Below are 12,537 nucleotides of genomic sequence, written 5' to 3' on the forward strand. Positions count from 1 at the left end.
GTTACAGCATGTAGGATCTAGTTTCCTGACCAGGGATTGAACCTGGGCCCCCTGCATTGGGAGCGTGGAGCCTTAGCCACTGGACCACCAGGGAAGTCTCATGAAGGAGCCTTGGAATGTGGGTGGGCTTAGAGTATGGTGGAAGTGCCTCCATGTGACTTCTGAGGCTAGTTCATCCAAGGCAATGCAGCTGTCTGTTATTTGGCAGGGGGGGATACCCACTCTTGGAACCCAGCCACCACCATGCTGTGAGGAATCCCAAGCCACCATGTGCAGGAGCCCACATGGAGAAGAACCAACAGCTGGCACCAACTTCCTGGCGTGATAAGTGAGTTGTGTTGGAGAGGTTCTTCATTCAGCCTCAATGAGTTCACGTCATGCTGCTACTGCTGCTAAGTCGCTTCAGTCGTGTCCGACTCTGTGCGACCTCATAGACGGCAGCCCACCAGGCTCCCCTGTCCCTGGGATTCTCCAGGCAAGAACACTGGAGTGGGTTGCCATTTCTGTCTCCAATGCATGAAAATGAGAAGTGAAAGTGAAGTCGCTCAGTAGTGTCCGACTCTTAATGACCCCATGGACTACAGCCCACCAGGCTCCTCTGTCCATAGGATTTTCCAGGCAGGAGTATTGGAGTGGGGTGCCGTTGCCTTCTCCGTGAGGGGCAGAAATATGCCAAGCCTTGCGCAAATTGCAGATGCTTGTAACATCTGGATAACGTGTGTCAATCATGCATGCATGCGTAGTTGCTCAGTCGTATCTGAATCTCTGTGACCCTATGGACTGTAGCCTGCCAGGCTCCTCTGTCCATGGGATTTTTCAGGCAAGAATACTGAAATGGGTTGCCATTTTCCTCCCCCAGGGGATCTTTCTGACCAAAGGATCGAACCTGAGTCTCCTGTGTCTCTTGCATTGCAAGTGGATTCTTGACTCACTGAGCCAATGGGTTATCAATCATGCATTCTGCTCAAATTACTATTTGCTTTAAGTTTTTCTTTAAATCTACTCCCTTCACTCACACTGATGTAAATAGGAAACAATGTGTCACTTCCAGAAGTCCTTTGTCAAACAGATAAAAAACAATCACAAAAATTAGATACAATAACAACAAAAGTGTTATTAACTGCAACTCAGTAATTCTTAACCCAGTCTGCACAAGAGAATCCTCAGCTGAATTTCCAAAAAGGGGGATGGGTGACCTGGCCCTTTCTTACTTCAAATGAATGAGACCCAAATCTCTGAAGGTGACTGGGTCCCAACAATAAATGTTTAGTGTTGTTCCAAGTCACTCAGTGTAGGGTGGTTTTTTATACGGCAGATGACAACCAGAGTAACTTTGTGCACAATGCCAACTTCTAACTTTGTTGTTGCTAATTTGCTAAGTTGTGTCTGACTTTTTGTGTCCACTTGAACTGTAGCACACCAGGCTCCTATGTCCTCCACTATCTCCTGGAGTTTGCTCAAATTCATGTCCATTGAGTTGGTGATGCTGTCTAACCATCTCATCCTCTGCTGTCCTCTTCTCCTTTTGCCTTCAATCTTTCTCAGTATCAGAGTCTTTTCCAATGCTTCAGCTCTTCGCACCAGGTGGCCAAAGTATTGGAGGTTCAGCTTCAGCAACTTCTAACAATATCTAAACATTCTACCTTCCTCTGAAAGAAATAAGGGTTCACCTTCAATGCCATTCAAGTCAGCCTCAGTCCTACTCTCTCCCTACCAGGAAGTCTTCTTTGATTTCCTTACTCAGGAAACGTGTAGAGATGCTCTCGTGGGGGAGGCTGCTGATAGCGCCCGCCTACTAAGCAGGCACTAAGACACAGGTGGCAGATATGTAGTTCTGGACTCTCCGTGGGTCCCTGGCTCTGGAATATACTGAACATGGGACATTGGACATTGGACAATGCAATAACCTCATCTGAGCTTCAGTTTCCTCACCTGTAAAATGGGGGCAACGACACCTACCTCTTCATATTGTGATGATTAAATGAGTTTAAAATTCATTCTCTGGAGCTTGTAGATAGCAGGTGTTGGCCAGGATATGGCCATACTAATGAGAAAACGGAGCAGCACTCTGCTTACCTCCTCGAGGAAGGAAAATAGTTGTTCAGTTTTAGGCAATGGATGCTTTTTTTTTGACTGCACTTGACTGTGCTGTGCAACTTGTGGGATCTAATTCCTGTACCAGGGATTGAACCCAGGCCCTTGGCAGTGAGAGCATGAAATTCTAACCACTGGACCACCAGGGATTCAACATACTTAACATTTTAAAATTACTTTACTATTCTAACTTTGAATGAATGAATAAATTTTTATCTGCTCTGGGTCATTGATGCTTCGAGTGGGCTTTCTCTAGTTGTGGTGAGTGGGGGCCACTCTCTAATTGCAGTGCGTGGGGTTCTTGTTGCACTGGTTTCTCTTGTTGCTGAGCACGGGCTTTAGGGCACAGGCTTAAGTACTTGTGGCACAAGGGCTTAGTTGCTCCTCAGCATATGGGATCTTAGTTCTCCCAACCAATGATCAAACTTGTGTCCCCTACATTGGCAGGTGACTGTTAACCACTAGACCACTAGGAAGGTCCCAACATGTCTACTTTTCATTATAGAAGCTTCCCATATACAGAAAAGTATAGAGCTCAGTTTGATGAAATCCCGTATGCCTGTCACTTAGATCGAACAGTTCTTACATTTGCCATATTTTCATCGTCTAGTTTTTAAATTAACGTGTTTTAAAGGCAATTAGCCTGGTGGCATTTTAGCCCTGTGCAGCTTTAAAAAGTAAAGAATTTTTCCACACAACTGTAATTCCATGATCACACCTAACCAATTACAAGTTGAAATATAAGCCAATTCAAGTTCAAATTTCCCCAGTGACACAGCTGGTTTGTTCAAAGCTAAGATCCAATGAAGGACCTTACATTGCATTTGGTTGTGACACCATCTTTTTGAATTCTGAATGGTTCTCATGTCTTTTCTCCCAGGCTCTTGAGAGTTTCATCTTCTGAATTTGTTTGATTGCTTCTTCTTCTTCCTTTGTTTTCTATTTTTTTCACTGCACCATGTGTGACATCTGGGGACCTTAGTCCCCTCAACCAGGGATTGAACTCACACCACCCCCTGCAGTGAAAGCCCAGAGTCTTAACCACTGGACCACCAGGGAAATCCCTTGCCTGATTCCTTCTCATGTGTCACCTCCCATGATCCCCTACCCTCAGTGTTTCCTTTGTAAACTGGAACTAAAGGTATGATTCAAATTAAACATTTGGGGCAAGAATAACTTCTTTTTTGGTGCTGTGTATTGCTCACTGCACCCTAGCAGGAGTTCATCATCTGTTTATCCCACTGCTCTGCTTCTAAAAGTGGTCACTGAACTAAGTTGGCAACAATATGATGCTTCCATGGGAACATCATTTCCCCCCCTCTTTGCATCTAGCAGGCAATCTGTGAAGAGATCATGGTGGAGATGAAGTTATACTCTCCAGTTTCCCATGGACTTTTCAGTTAATCATTGTAGTATCCATGGTCAACTCTCGTCTGCAATGATTAGCTCATTAGGGGTTTCAAAACATTGTTGTCCCCCCCTCCCCCCCCCCCCCCCCCCCGTCATCCTTTTATTAATAACATTATTATTGGTTGGCATCATTGTTTAGCATTATTGTTGCTTATTTTCTCAGTATGACCTCCAACCTCCCCCCCACCACCACCCAAAAAAACCCCCAGGTGGCCCTGCCGTAGATTTAAAAGTATAGTGTTACTATGTACTATGTATGACGCTGGCTCTCTTCACAGTTCTTTTCTGGGCTTCCTTTCATTCCAAAGTAACTGATTTTCCGACGTCGCTCTTTATCGCAAAGCACCGGCCACACAAACTAATAAATACTTTGAGAGCATGCTCAGTCGCCTCCGACTTTTTGCGACCCTGTGGATTGAAGCCTGCCAGGCTCCTCTGTCCACGGGATTCCTCAGCCAAGAATTTCCTCCCCCAGGGGATCTTCCCGACCCGGAGATGGAACACATCTCCTTGCATTACCAGGTGGATTTTTAAATTTTTACCACTGAGCCTGACACTTAAATGAGAAATGGGGGGGGGGCGGGTACCCAAACAAACAAAAATCTCCCGATTTTTAATCTTATAGAAGGAATTTAAAATAATTGCACAAGGGACCCCAAATCGCAGGTAGAAGTCCTAATGTCCAAAAGAAAAGTGGCTTACAAGATCATGAAAAAGACGGGGTGATACGTTTACGTCCGATCTAAACACAGTTTACAAGTCACAGTGAAGGTATATACCTATATATTCATGGGTAAATTAAGAATCGGTTTTTGGAGGGATTGGCATGGGAATAAAATGAGAACGTCTTGGTTATGTCAATGTAGCCGGTATCAGATTTGTATCATTCAGACTAGCATGAACTATCATCAAAAGGTACTGTGATAGTCCCCATTTTATTGATGCAAGAAGGGAGTGAATCATGAGAGAGATCCAGGATTGTAAAATTAATCTGTAGTACCAGAGCCCAGGGCTCATTCCATTACACAGTAGCAACACGTGGCCAGGAAACAAAAATGTCCCTGGGGATGCCTCTCCAGCGTTCCAGCCGCCAGCTCAGCTCGGGCCCAGGGAGGCTCGGGCCCCAGGGATGCTTGGGCCACCGGGCAGCGCCCCCTGCGCACCAGTGCGCAGGCGCGGCGCGCTTGTCCCGCCCCCGCCCCCCTCCACGTGCGGCGCACACCTCGCGCTCCCTTCTGCTGGGCTCGCCTCGCGCCTCCCTCCCTCCCTCCTCCCGCCCCTCCGGTCCGGGCTTCCCATTGGCTGCGGGCTTCGTCCCTCCGACCGCAGCCCGGCAGGCCCCCACCAGGTCGGAAGTCCCACCCCACGAGTGGCTGTCCGTATCGTCGATTGGCCCAGACGTCTGTCAGTCCGGGCGGCTGGCCCGAGTCGGCGGCGGGGGCCCGCGGTCGGTGCGCGACCCGGGCTGGCGGTGGTTTCCGGTTCCGCGGGGCTGGCGGGCGGGCGGGCAGCCGTGAGCGGCGGCGGCGGCGCCTGACAGACAATGAGGGCGGCGGGGCGGCGCTGAGCGGCGGCGGCGGCGAGCAACGCGGGGCCCGGGGGCGGGGCGGGGCGCCAGCCATGGACAATCAGGTGAGGAACGGCCGCGCCGCCCCAGCGCAGCCCGCGCCGCCCGCCGGGCCCCCTCCCTCCCTCCCTTCTTCCCTCCCTTACCCGCCCGCCCGGCCCGGCCCTCCTCGGTCCCGGCCTCTCCGTTCCCGCTCGGCGCCCGCCCGCCCCGCTTTGTGCGCGCCCACCGCTCCCCCGGGCCTTTATGTGGGGCGGGGGCGCCCCTCCCCCATCCGCGACCCCCACCTGGTTACAACGCCTCAGACTCCCTTGTGAATCTCGGTCCCTCGCTGCCCAGAGCACCCTGGGATGGCCTTCGCAACCCCGGCCCGGCCCAGATCCCCGTGGGACACCTCTTGTGACCCTACTACAACCCAGACCCCCTGGGACCCTCCTCGGGACCCCAGCCTGGCCCGGATTACCTTGGGACACCCCTTGCAACCCCAGTCCGACCCAGAGCCCCCCGGGACATCCCTCCGGACGCTGGCTCAATCATGAGCCCCCACAGGCATCCCCGGGGTCCCTTTAGAGTCCTTTGATCCGGCCTGTACCCCCTTTCCTCTCTGAATCCAGGGCAGTTGGTGTCTCCTGCCTGCTCTGACCCCTTGGCCCTGCTTCCTCTCAAACTCTGTCTGTTCTCCACATTAAACCTTTGCTGGGGGTTGAGTCCCTCCAGAACTCCTGGTCTGCAGCCTCCTCCTTTGAACCCAGGCCCACCCTAACTTCTCTCCCCTCTGATCCTGCCCCTGCCTCAGCCCCAGCTGAGCCCCAGCCCTCTCCTCAAACGTCGGCGAGGTCCAGGCCTTTTCCCACCAGGATCCCGGCCTGCCTTGAACATCCTTCGTTTCGGACCTGGGCCAGCTTCCTCAGCCCCCTCTGCTCTGATCACTCTCCTTTGGGTTCCAGGGACCCAAAGGGCTGTCTCTTCACCTTCAGACCCTTTTTGACCAGATCCAGGGACCATTTCTGCTCTGATCTGGAGCCCCCACTCCCTTCACACACCAGATGCCTCACTCCCCTCACTTTGGGCTCTCTTTGCCCCTGTGACCCTGACGCTGCCCCACATTGCCCCCCAGCCCCTCAATCCAGAGCTAGATCTGGTTCCTGGAACCACAGCTATCCTCCCTGCAGGGACCCCCATGTCTCTTTCTTGATGTTCATGGTCGCCACTTCCTTCCAACATCCCCTAGACTGGTGCTGTGACTTTGACCTGCTGTCCTCTGCCCAGCTCCTGTATACCCCATGTTCCCTGCCTTCCCCAGCATCTTGGAGACTCCACCCAGAGACTTGCTGCAAACCCAAGGTGTTCCCCAGCGCCCCCGCCCCCTAGACTCCCCACGGACCCTCTCCCTTTGGTCTGGAAACCCAGAGCCAGTTTCGGTAAACTCAAGCCTGGGACCATTGCAGCTCCCTACATAGGATCAGCTCTCTCTTCACCCTTGTCTGCTGCCCCTGGCTTCCCGGGGCGCGAGGCCAGGAAAGGCGGTGTGGGGCTGTGGGGGTGGCAGCTGAATTCCCCGCTTTTAGTGAGGGCAGGTTGGGGCGTCCCTGGCTGCTGGCGCCACTCAGGCGGCTCTGGCTGGTGAGGCGCTGTGTGGCAGTTGGGTTTCAGGGGTGGGGGGGTGCAGGAGGCATACCCCCGTGCCCATCCTGGCCGCCTGGTGGCCCAGGATCACTGAATCCTGTGCTCGGGGCACCCTCTCACTACAATTTCACTTCATCCTTGGTGTTGTACCTTTCTCTCAAGAGGTGAGGCATAGTTTATGATAGCTGAATGGGGATTTCTGCAGGGTGGGGTGAGTTCATTTCCCTTGAAGGGATCGAGCTTGAGGCCTCCTATCTGTATTGAGTTAGGAAACAAAATAGACCTTCAGTGTCCACTCTTAAGGCAGCTGGACCCTGGGAAAGTCTTACTGGACACCGCGCAGGTGCAGAGCAGGACTTCTGCCCCTAACCCCACTGGGCCCCCAGGGAGACATTTCAGGCCCATGGACATTCATTCACCTTGTGATGTGGGGGGGCCCTGGCAGGCTGTGGTTGTCTCTATGAGTGAGACAGGGCAGCGTTCTGGGCTGGCGATGCAGGGAGACAACAGTCCTGCTCGGGGGTCAGGTGAGCCCCCTGGACCAAAGAGTGCCATCCCACCATTGTCTGGTGTGACAGTTGCTGGCAGTTGTGATTCAAACTTGAACCAGAGTGAAAAAGTTGGTTCCTCTGTTGCACTAGCCGCGCCTTAGGTGTTCAGGAACCACCACTCCTGAGGTGCCAGCCACCTCACTGGGCAGCGTGAAGAGGACCCTTCCTCCATGGCAGGAGTTTCCACTGGACAGCGCTGCTCTGGATCTTTGCGCATGCAAGTGCAAGTGAAACCGGCCCCAGAGGAAGGCCCGTGCCACCCCAGTCCAGTTCTTCATCTGGGCTGTGTTCTCATGCAAATGTGGGAGGGAGAGGCCCCAATCTGAGCCCTGTCCCTTCCTCACGGCCCCAGGGAAGGCAGGAGAGACTGGTGTCCCTTATCGATCTTGAGTGGGTGAGCCAGCTGTAAGCAGTCCAGGAGGACTTCTGGTTTGGGATCTGGGTGTGGGGTTGGGGTGGGGACCCTTTGAATCCAGCATAGTCGGCTTTCTCTGCCTCCCCTGGGACGCCCCTGTGAAGGCCTCAGTGTGATGGGGAACAATGGGTCTTTCCCCCAGGCCTGCTTGCTTCCAGAGATTTTGGTTCTCTTGGCCTTCCTGGTGTGTTCTCTAGAACTTTCTGGCCCAGCTGAGAAAAGAGGGAGTTCTGCATTTGGCTCTGGGCTCCCAGGGAAAAGTCATTCTGGTTCCCTTTGCCCTGACCATACACCCACCTGTCTGATCCCTCCAGCCTCTAGTCTGTAGTTACTCATCTATTTTCTTTGGGATTTGATGGTGGGTTTTTCTTTTTGGGCTCTGCAGCTGGTGGGATCTCAGTTCCCCGTGCCTGTATGCTCAGTGGCTAAGTCGTGTCCGACTCTTACCACCCCATGGACTGCAACCCGTCAGGCTCCTCTGTCCTTGGGGTTGTCCAGGCAAGAATACTGGAGTGGGTAGCCATTTTCTCCTCTAGGGAATCTTCTCAACACAGGGATTAAACCCGTATCTTGCATCCTCTGCATTGGCAGGCAGATTCTTGACCACCTCGTCGCCTGGGAAATCCATCTTAGTTCCCCGACCAGAGACCAGACTTGTGCCTCCTGCAGTGGGAGTGCAGAGTCTTAACCACTGGCCACCAGGGAAATCTCAGGATTTGTATTTTTTAAGAGGGAACGTGGTGATGTGTTTTGGGGGGCAGGTCTTTACTTACTTAGGGGTTATGGCTGGCAGGCATATGATCTACAAAGATGGTGGGGAAGGAATGGGACTGGCTACAGACTGAGCAGATGCTGAAAAGATGGGAAAGTTTGCTGGGGGGCTGGGGGCTGCCTAGGGAGCTAGAAGTGGTGTCAGTGTCTGGGGGTCCTGTTCCCCAAAGGCCCAGGGGTTCCTCCCTTTGCAGAAGTGTCGGGCCTGGCTGCTGAAGTAGGCGGCCGACTCGTTGAACCACAGGTTGAACTGACTCGATAACGCTTCGTCTGCTAAGCCCAGACTTGGGAACAGCTTTTTGTGACCGTGCTCTGCTGCTCTGGAAGGGAGGTGTGTTTCTCATGGTGGAGGAAGGCCCATGTTACAGAGGAGGAGTCGAGGCTAGGGGCATGCTTGGATCTCTCGCTCTTTCCCCAGACCTTTTCCAGAGAACCTCGGGCCAACCCAGCTCTGAATCTGTCATCTGGCAAGTCGGCCTGCCAGGCTTTAAAGCTGTGTTGTAACGTGCTTGAGAGCGAGGGCCAGAGCCTAACAACTCCCCTTCGTGTCCCCCACAGTTTGTAACGTGAAGTTTTACACTTAGCTCTACCAACTGTCGGTTTAATGAAAGGGGTTAGGAACCACTCCCTTTGTCACCAGGTCCACTGGCTCTGGGAGAGATGCCTTCATCCAGTTGTTCATGTTCAGAATCTCCTGAGGCTGCTCCCTGGAGAACTTTGGGGTCAACCAGCATATCGTCTACACGTTGGTGGGCGTTCCCTACAGATTTAAAGTATTAATATATCTGGTACCAGGCCTCCCTGTTGGGCTGCTGGAGGTCAGGCTGCCCAGCCCCCTGACAGCCCTGAGGATCATGGGTGTATTTGCTTATCCCCGTGGTCCGCACAGGTGGCCCTAGTGGTAAAGAATCTGCCTTCAGTACAGGCGATGTAAGAGATATGGATTTGATCCCTGGTCGGCCGGGAAGATCCCCCTAGAGAAGGGCATGGCAGCCAACTCCAGTATTCTTGCCTGGGGAATGCTTTGGATAGAGGAGCCTGGTGGGCTACGGTCCATAGGATCGCAAAGAGTCGGACACAACTGAAGGGACTTAGCATGCACAATAGTGGTCTGCTTGCTTATCCTTAGTGTCCAGAGACACATTCATTGAGTCCTTGTCACTTTGTCATTAACCTTGTGCCCCAGGACTGAGGCTGGTCAGAACCAGAAGAGGGTGCAGGGGCGGCCGCCAACCCTCTGTGGGCCAGTGGTCAGAGGCCCAGGCCCTCCTGTGGCTGTTATGAGAGGTCCCCACCTCTGGGCAGGTGGTCCCTGCTTGAGAGGATTAACACAGAGGGAGGGACAGCTGGAGCCAGCTCTGATTCAGTGGCTGCTCTGGGAGCCCCTGCAGGGCCCCCAGGGAGAAAGTTCTGTGAAGAGCGTTTCCTTTGCGTTTGTGTGGCTGTGGTTCCGTGGGGCCAGTCCCCCGCTCCCTTGCATCCCCCTTTGTGGCTGTGTGTGGACCACATGGCCAGTGACCCTGCTGGGTCCAGTCAGACTTGGCAAAATCATCCCAGGCCAATGAGGGGTCCTTTGGTGATTCATTCTCCTGGGAGGGGAGGGGATTGTGCATCTGAGGGAATTCACAGCAGCCGCCTGACTTCAGGCATAACTAGGCCACTTGGTAAAGTGCGAATTCCCAGAGGGAAGGGTGTCTGCTGAAGAGAATTCCCACCAGCAGAGCCCGGGAAATCTTACAGACACTCGGTGTAGAAGACCTGTCTTTTGGGGCTGGGCGGCTGGCTGGGTTCTGGCTTTGAGGGCTTCGGGAAGGATCTGGGGGAGCAAGAGCTGTGAGGTGAGAGGAGCTGTGGGCCCCAGGCTGGCAGGGTCTCCACACCTGGAGGGATCTGGGCCAGCCAAGCCGTTGGCCTGCTTTGCAGGACTTAGGATTCTGGCCGTGGGGTTCCAAGTGCCTACTGCCAGTTGGCCTGGAGCAAGGGTAGCGCCCGGCGGAGGCCCTCAGCCCAAGCTTAACTGTCCCCAGATGGCCCTGGGAGCCCTCGTTCCGCTCAGGTTTTAGGGAGGTTTTCCCAGAGGTAGAATAGTTAACCCCTTCCAGGGCAGGGTTGGAATGTGCCCCTTTGTTCTGGGCTTTTGTTGGAGGAGGGGGTGGTGAAGTAGCCCCCAGATGAAATGCTGAACCAAGGCAGTGACCGAGGTCTGCCCTCGTCCCCAGAGGCTCTGCCGCCTCCTGGGAGCCGAGTCGCAGGTGAGAGGTGTCAGTTGGGGCAGCACAGGCTTGTTAACCCGGCAGTAGTGGACACCCTTCCTGGAGCAGCGGCTGAGGGTCTGCTTCAGTTGCTCGGTTCTGCTGAACGGGGAAGGAGTCCAGGTGGAGTGGGGAGGGAAGGGCAGAGCAGGTAATAAATCACCGAGACTCGCCAAGCTGGAGTAGCTGGCGGGGGCTCAGCTTTGCCTGCCTCTGCTTCAGCATAGCTCGAGTGTCTCACTGATTCAGTGATTTTTTCCCTCATATCGTGGCCCCAGATCTGTGTGATTCTACCATCTTTACTTCTCAGAAGATTCCTGCACTTGAAGGAAACCCCCTCTCCTGGGTGCAGCGGTGCATAGCATGGTCCTTGGCCCCTGGGGTCTGGGGTTGTTGAGGCTGAGCTGGCGCCAGCCCCAGAGGGCAGAGATGCTGCCTGGGCCCAGGCAGGGCTTTGGGCATGGCCCGCCGGCAGCAAAGATTACCCATCGCGCTTCAGAACCTTCCTGTTTACTTTGGCCTGTGGCGCGACTTTTTGGCACTCCCATCTTCCCCCTCGGATGGAGCTGTGGTCTTCCCTTCTTTCACAATCACGGCTCTGCTGCCTGCTGGTGTGCCCTGGGTGGGAACCCCATGTGATGAGACATGCCGGGCGTGCAGCGAGGTGGGAGCAGGGTTGTGGATCTCTGGCCAGGTGAACAGCAGACCTGGGATTTAGTTCTAAAGTACCGGAAGCTGTTCCCAGGGTCTGGTCGTCATGATCTGGCTTCCCACCTGGAACCTTGCCGGCAGTCCAGGGATTGTCTCCTGACTTCTCAGCCTTAGAACAGGTTGGAGAGAAAGGCAGAGTGTGTTATACACTTGTGTATAGGGTACGTGAGGCAGAGTGTGTTACACACTCAGTATAGGGTGTGGGGGGTGATTATGGCCTATTCGGGACCATGTAAACATCACTGGGATTTGTTTATCTTGAACGTTGCCCATAAGCAGTGCTCTGCGAATAGAAGCTTGTGGCTGATTTGAGCGTGACTTGTTTATCCAGACGTCCAGTCCTTTCCTCCAGCTTTTGGTGGGGTATTTCCCTTTGAGTGTCCCCATCCCCCTGCCACTGCTCTGCCCAGCCAGGCTCCACGGGCATCACAGCCTCCCAGCTGCCCAGGTTCTCCTGTCTTTCTTCCATCCGCCCACGGGTCCTCCCAGCTCCCTTGTTTCAGGCTCCTTTTCTAGCCACTCCCTCCAGTTGCCTCCCAGCAGGCTTGTGGTCCATCTAACTCTCCTAGTCTGCCTTCAGCCCAGACCATACACAGTTGCCCGGGGTACTTCTCACTCAGTGCTGTTTCCCCAACTCCATCACCTGCGTGTAGCTGGCAGTCACTTCTCTTGTGTTAAATCGAAATACTCCATCTGGATCCCCACCCCTCCTGCCAGTGGGCCGGCTCTGGGGGGGGTCTCTCTGCTCTATTTCTGAGCAGTCTCTCGGGACTGTGGTCCTGCCAGCAGGGGAGGGGCTCCTGCCGTTTTTACAGCTCACTCAGCACCCACAGCCTCCCACCAGTCCACACATGGAGACCACCCTATACTTAACCGTCACCTCGGCCCTTCCCCACAGGATGTGCCGCGTAGAACTCCCTGATTTAGGAAGCCTGTCTAGTTTAATCCTGTGTAGTTGACACCTCAGGTAGTGGTAGTGTGGCTCCAGGATAGAGGGTCATTGGAGACAGCTGAGTGTGCTCAGGAGCAGGGTTAGGGTGAAGCATACCAAGGAGCTGGCTGTTTGTGGATGGTTGTGGAGACCAGGGCCTGCTTGGTTTCCAGTGTGGGGACCGATCAGATGGGGCTCTGGAGAAAGCA

General features: G+C 54.0%; 1 protein-coding gene across 2 annotated transcripts in view; it reads left to right on the top strand.

Annotated features, from left to right (window-relative positions):
• Positions 1-4,938: 4,938 nt before the first annotated feature.
• MLLT1 (MLLT1 super elongation complex subunit) overlaps positions 4,939-12,537 on the top strand; it is a 69,086-nt gene continuing 61,487 nt past the window's right edge. Inside the window, exon 1 of one of the 2 annotated variants that reach the window (XM_086409832.1) lies at positions 4,939-5,136. In XM_086409832.1, coding sequence (XP_086265958.1) covers positions 5,125-5,136 — 12 coding nt within the window. In that variant the 5' untranslated portion in view covers positions 4,939-5,124. The remainder of the gene's footprint in view (positions 5,137-12,537) is intronic. The other variant, XM_086409833.1, reaches the window with a different exon arrangement.

This window comes from Bos grunniens, chromosome 7 (genome assembly GCF_055505025.1).
Source record: "Bos grunniens cultivar Pamir isolate PY7600 chromosome 7, Bosgru_T2T1.0, whole genome shotgun sequence".
Classification (NCBI taxonomy): Eukaryota; Metazoa; Chordata; class Mammalia; order Artiodactyla; family Bovidae; genus Bos; species Bos grunniens.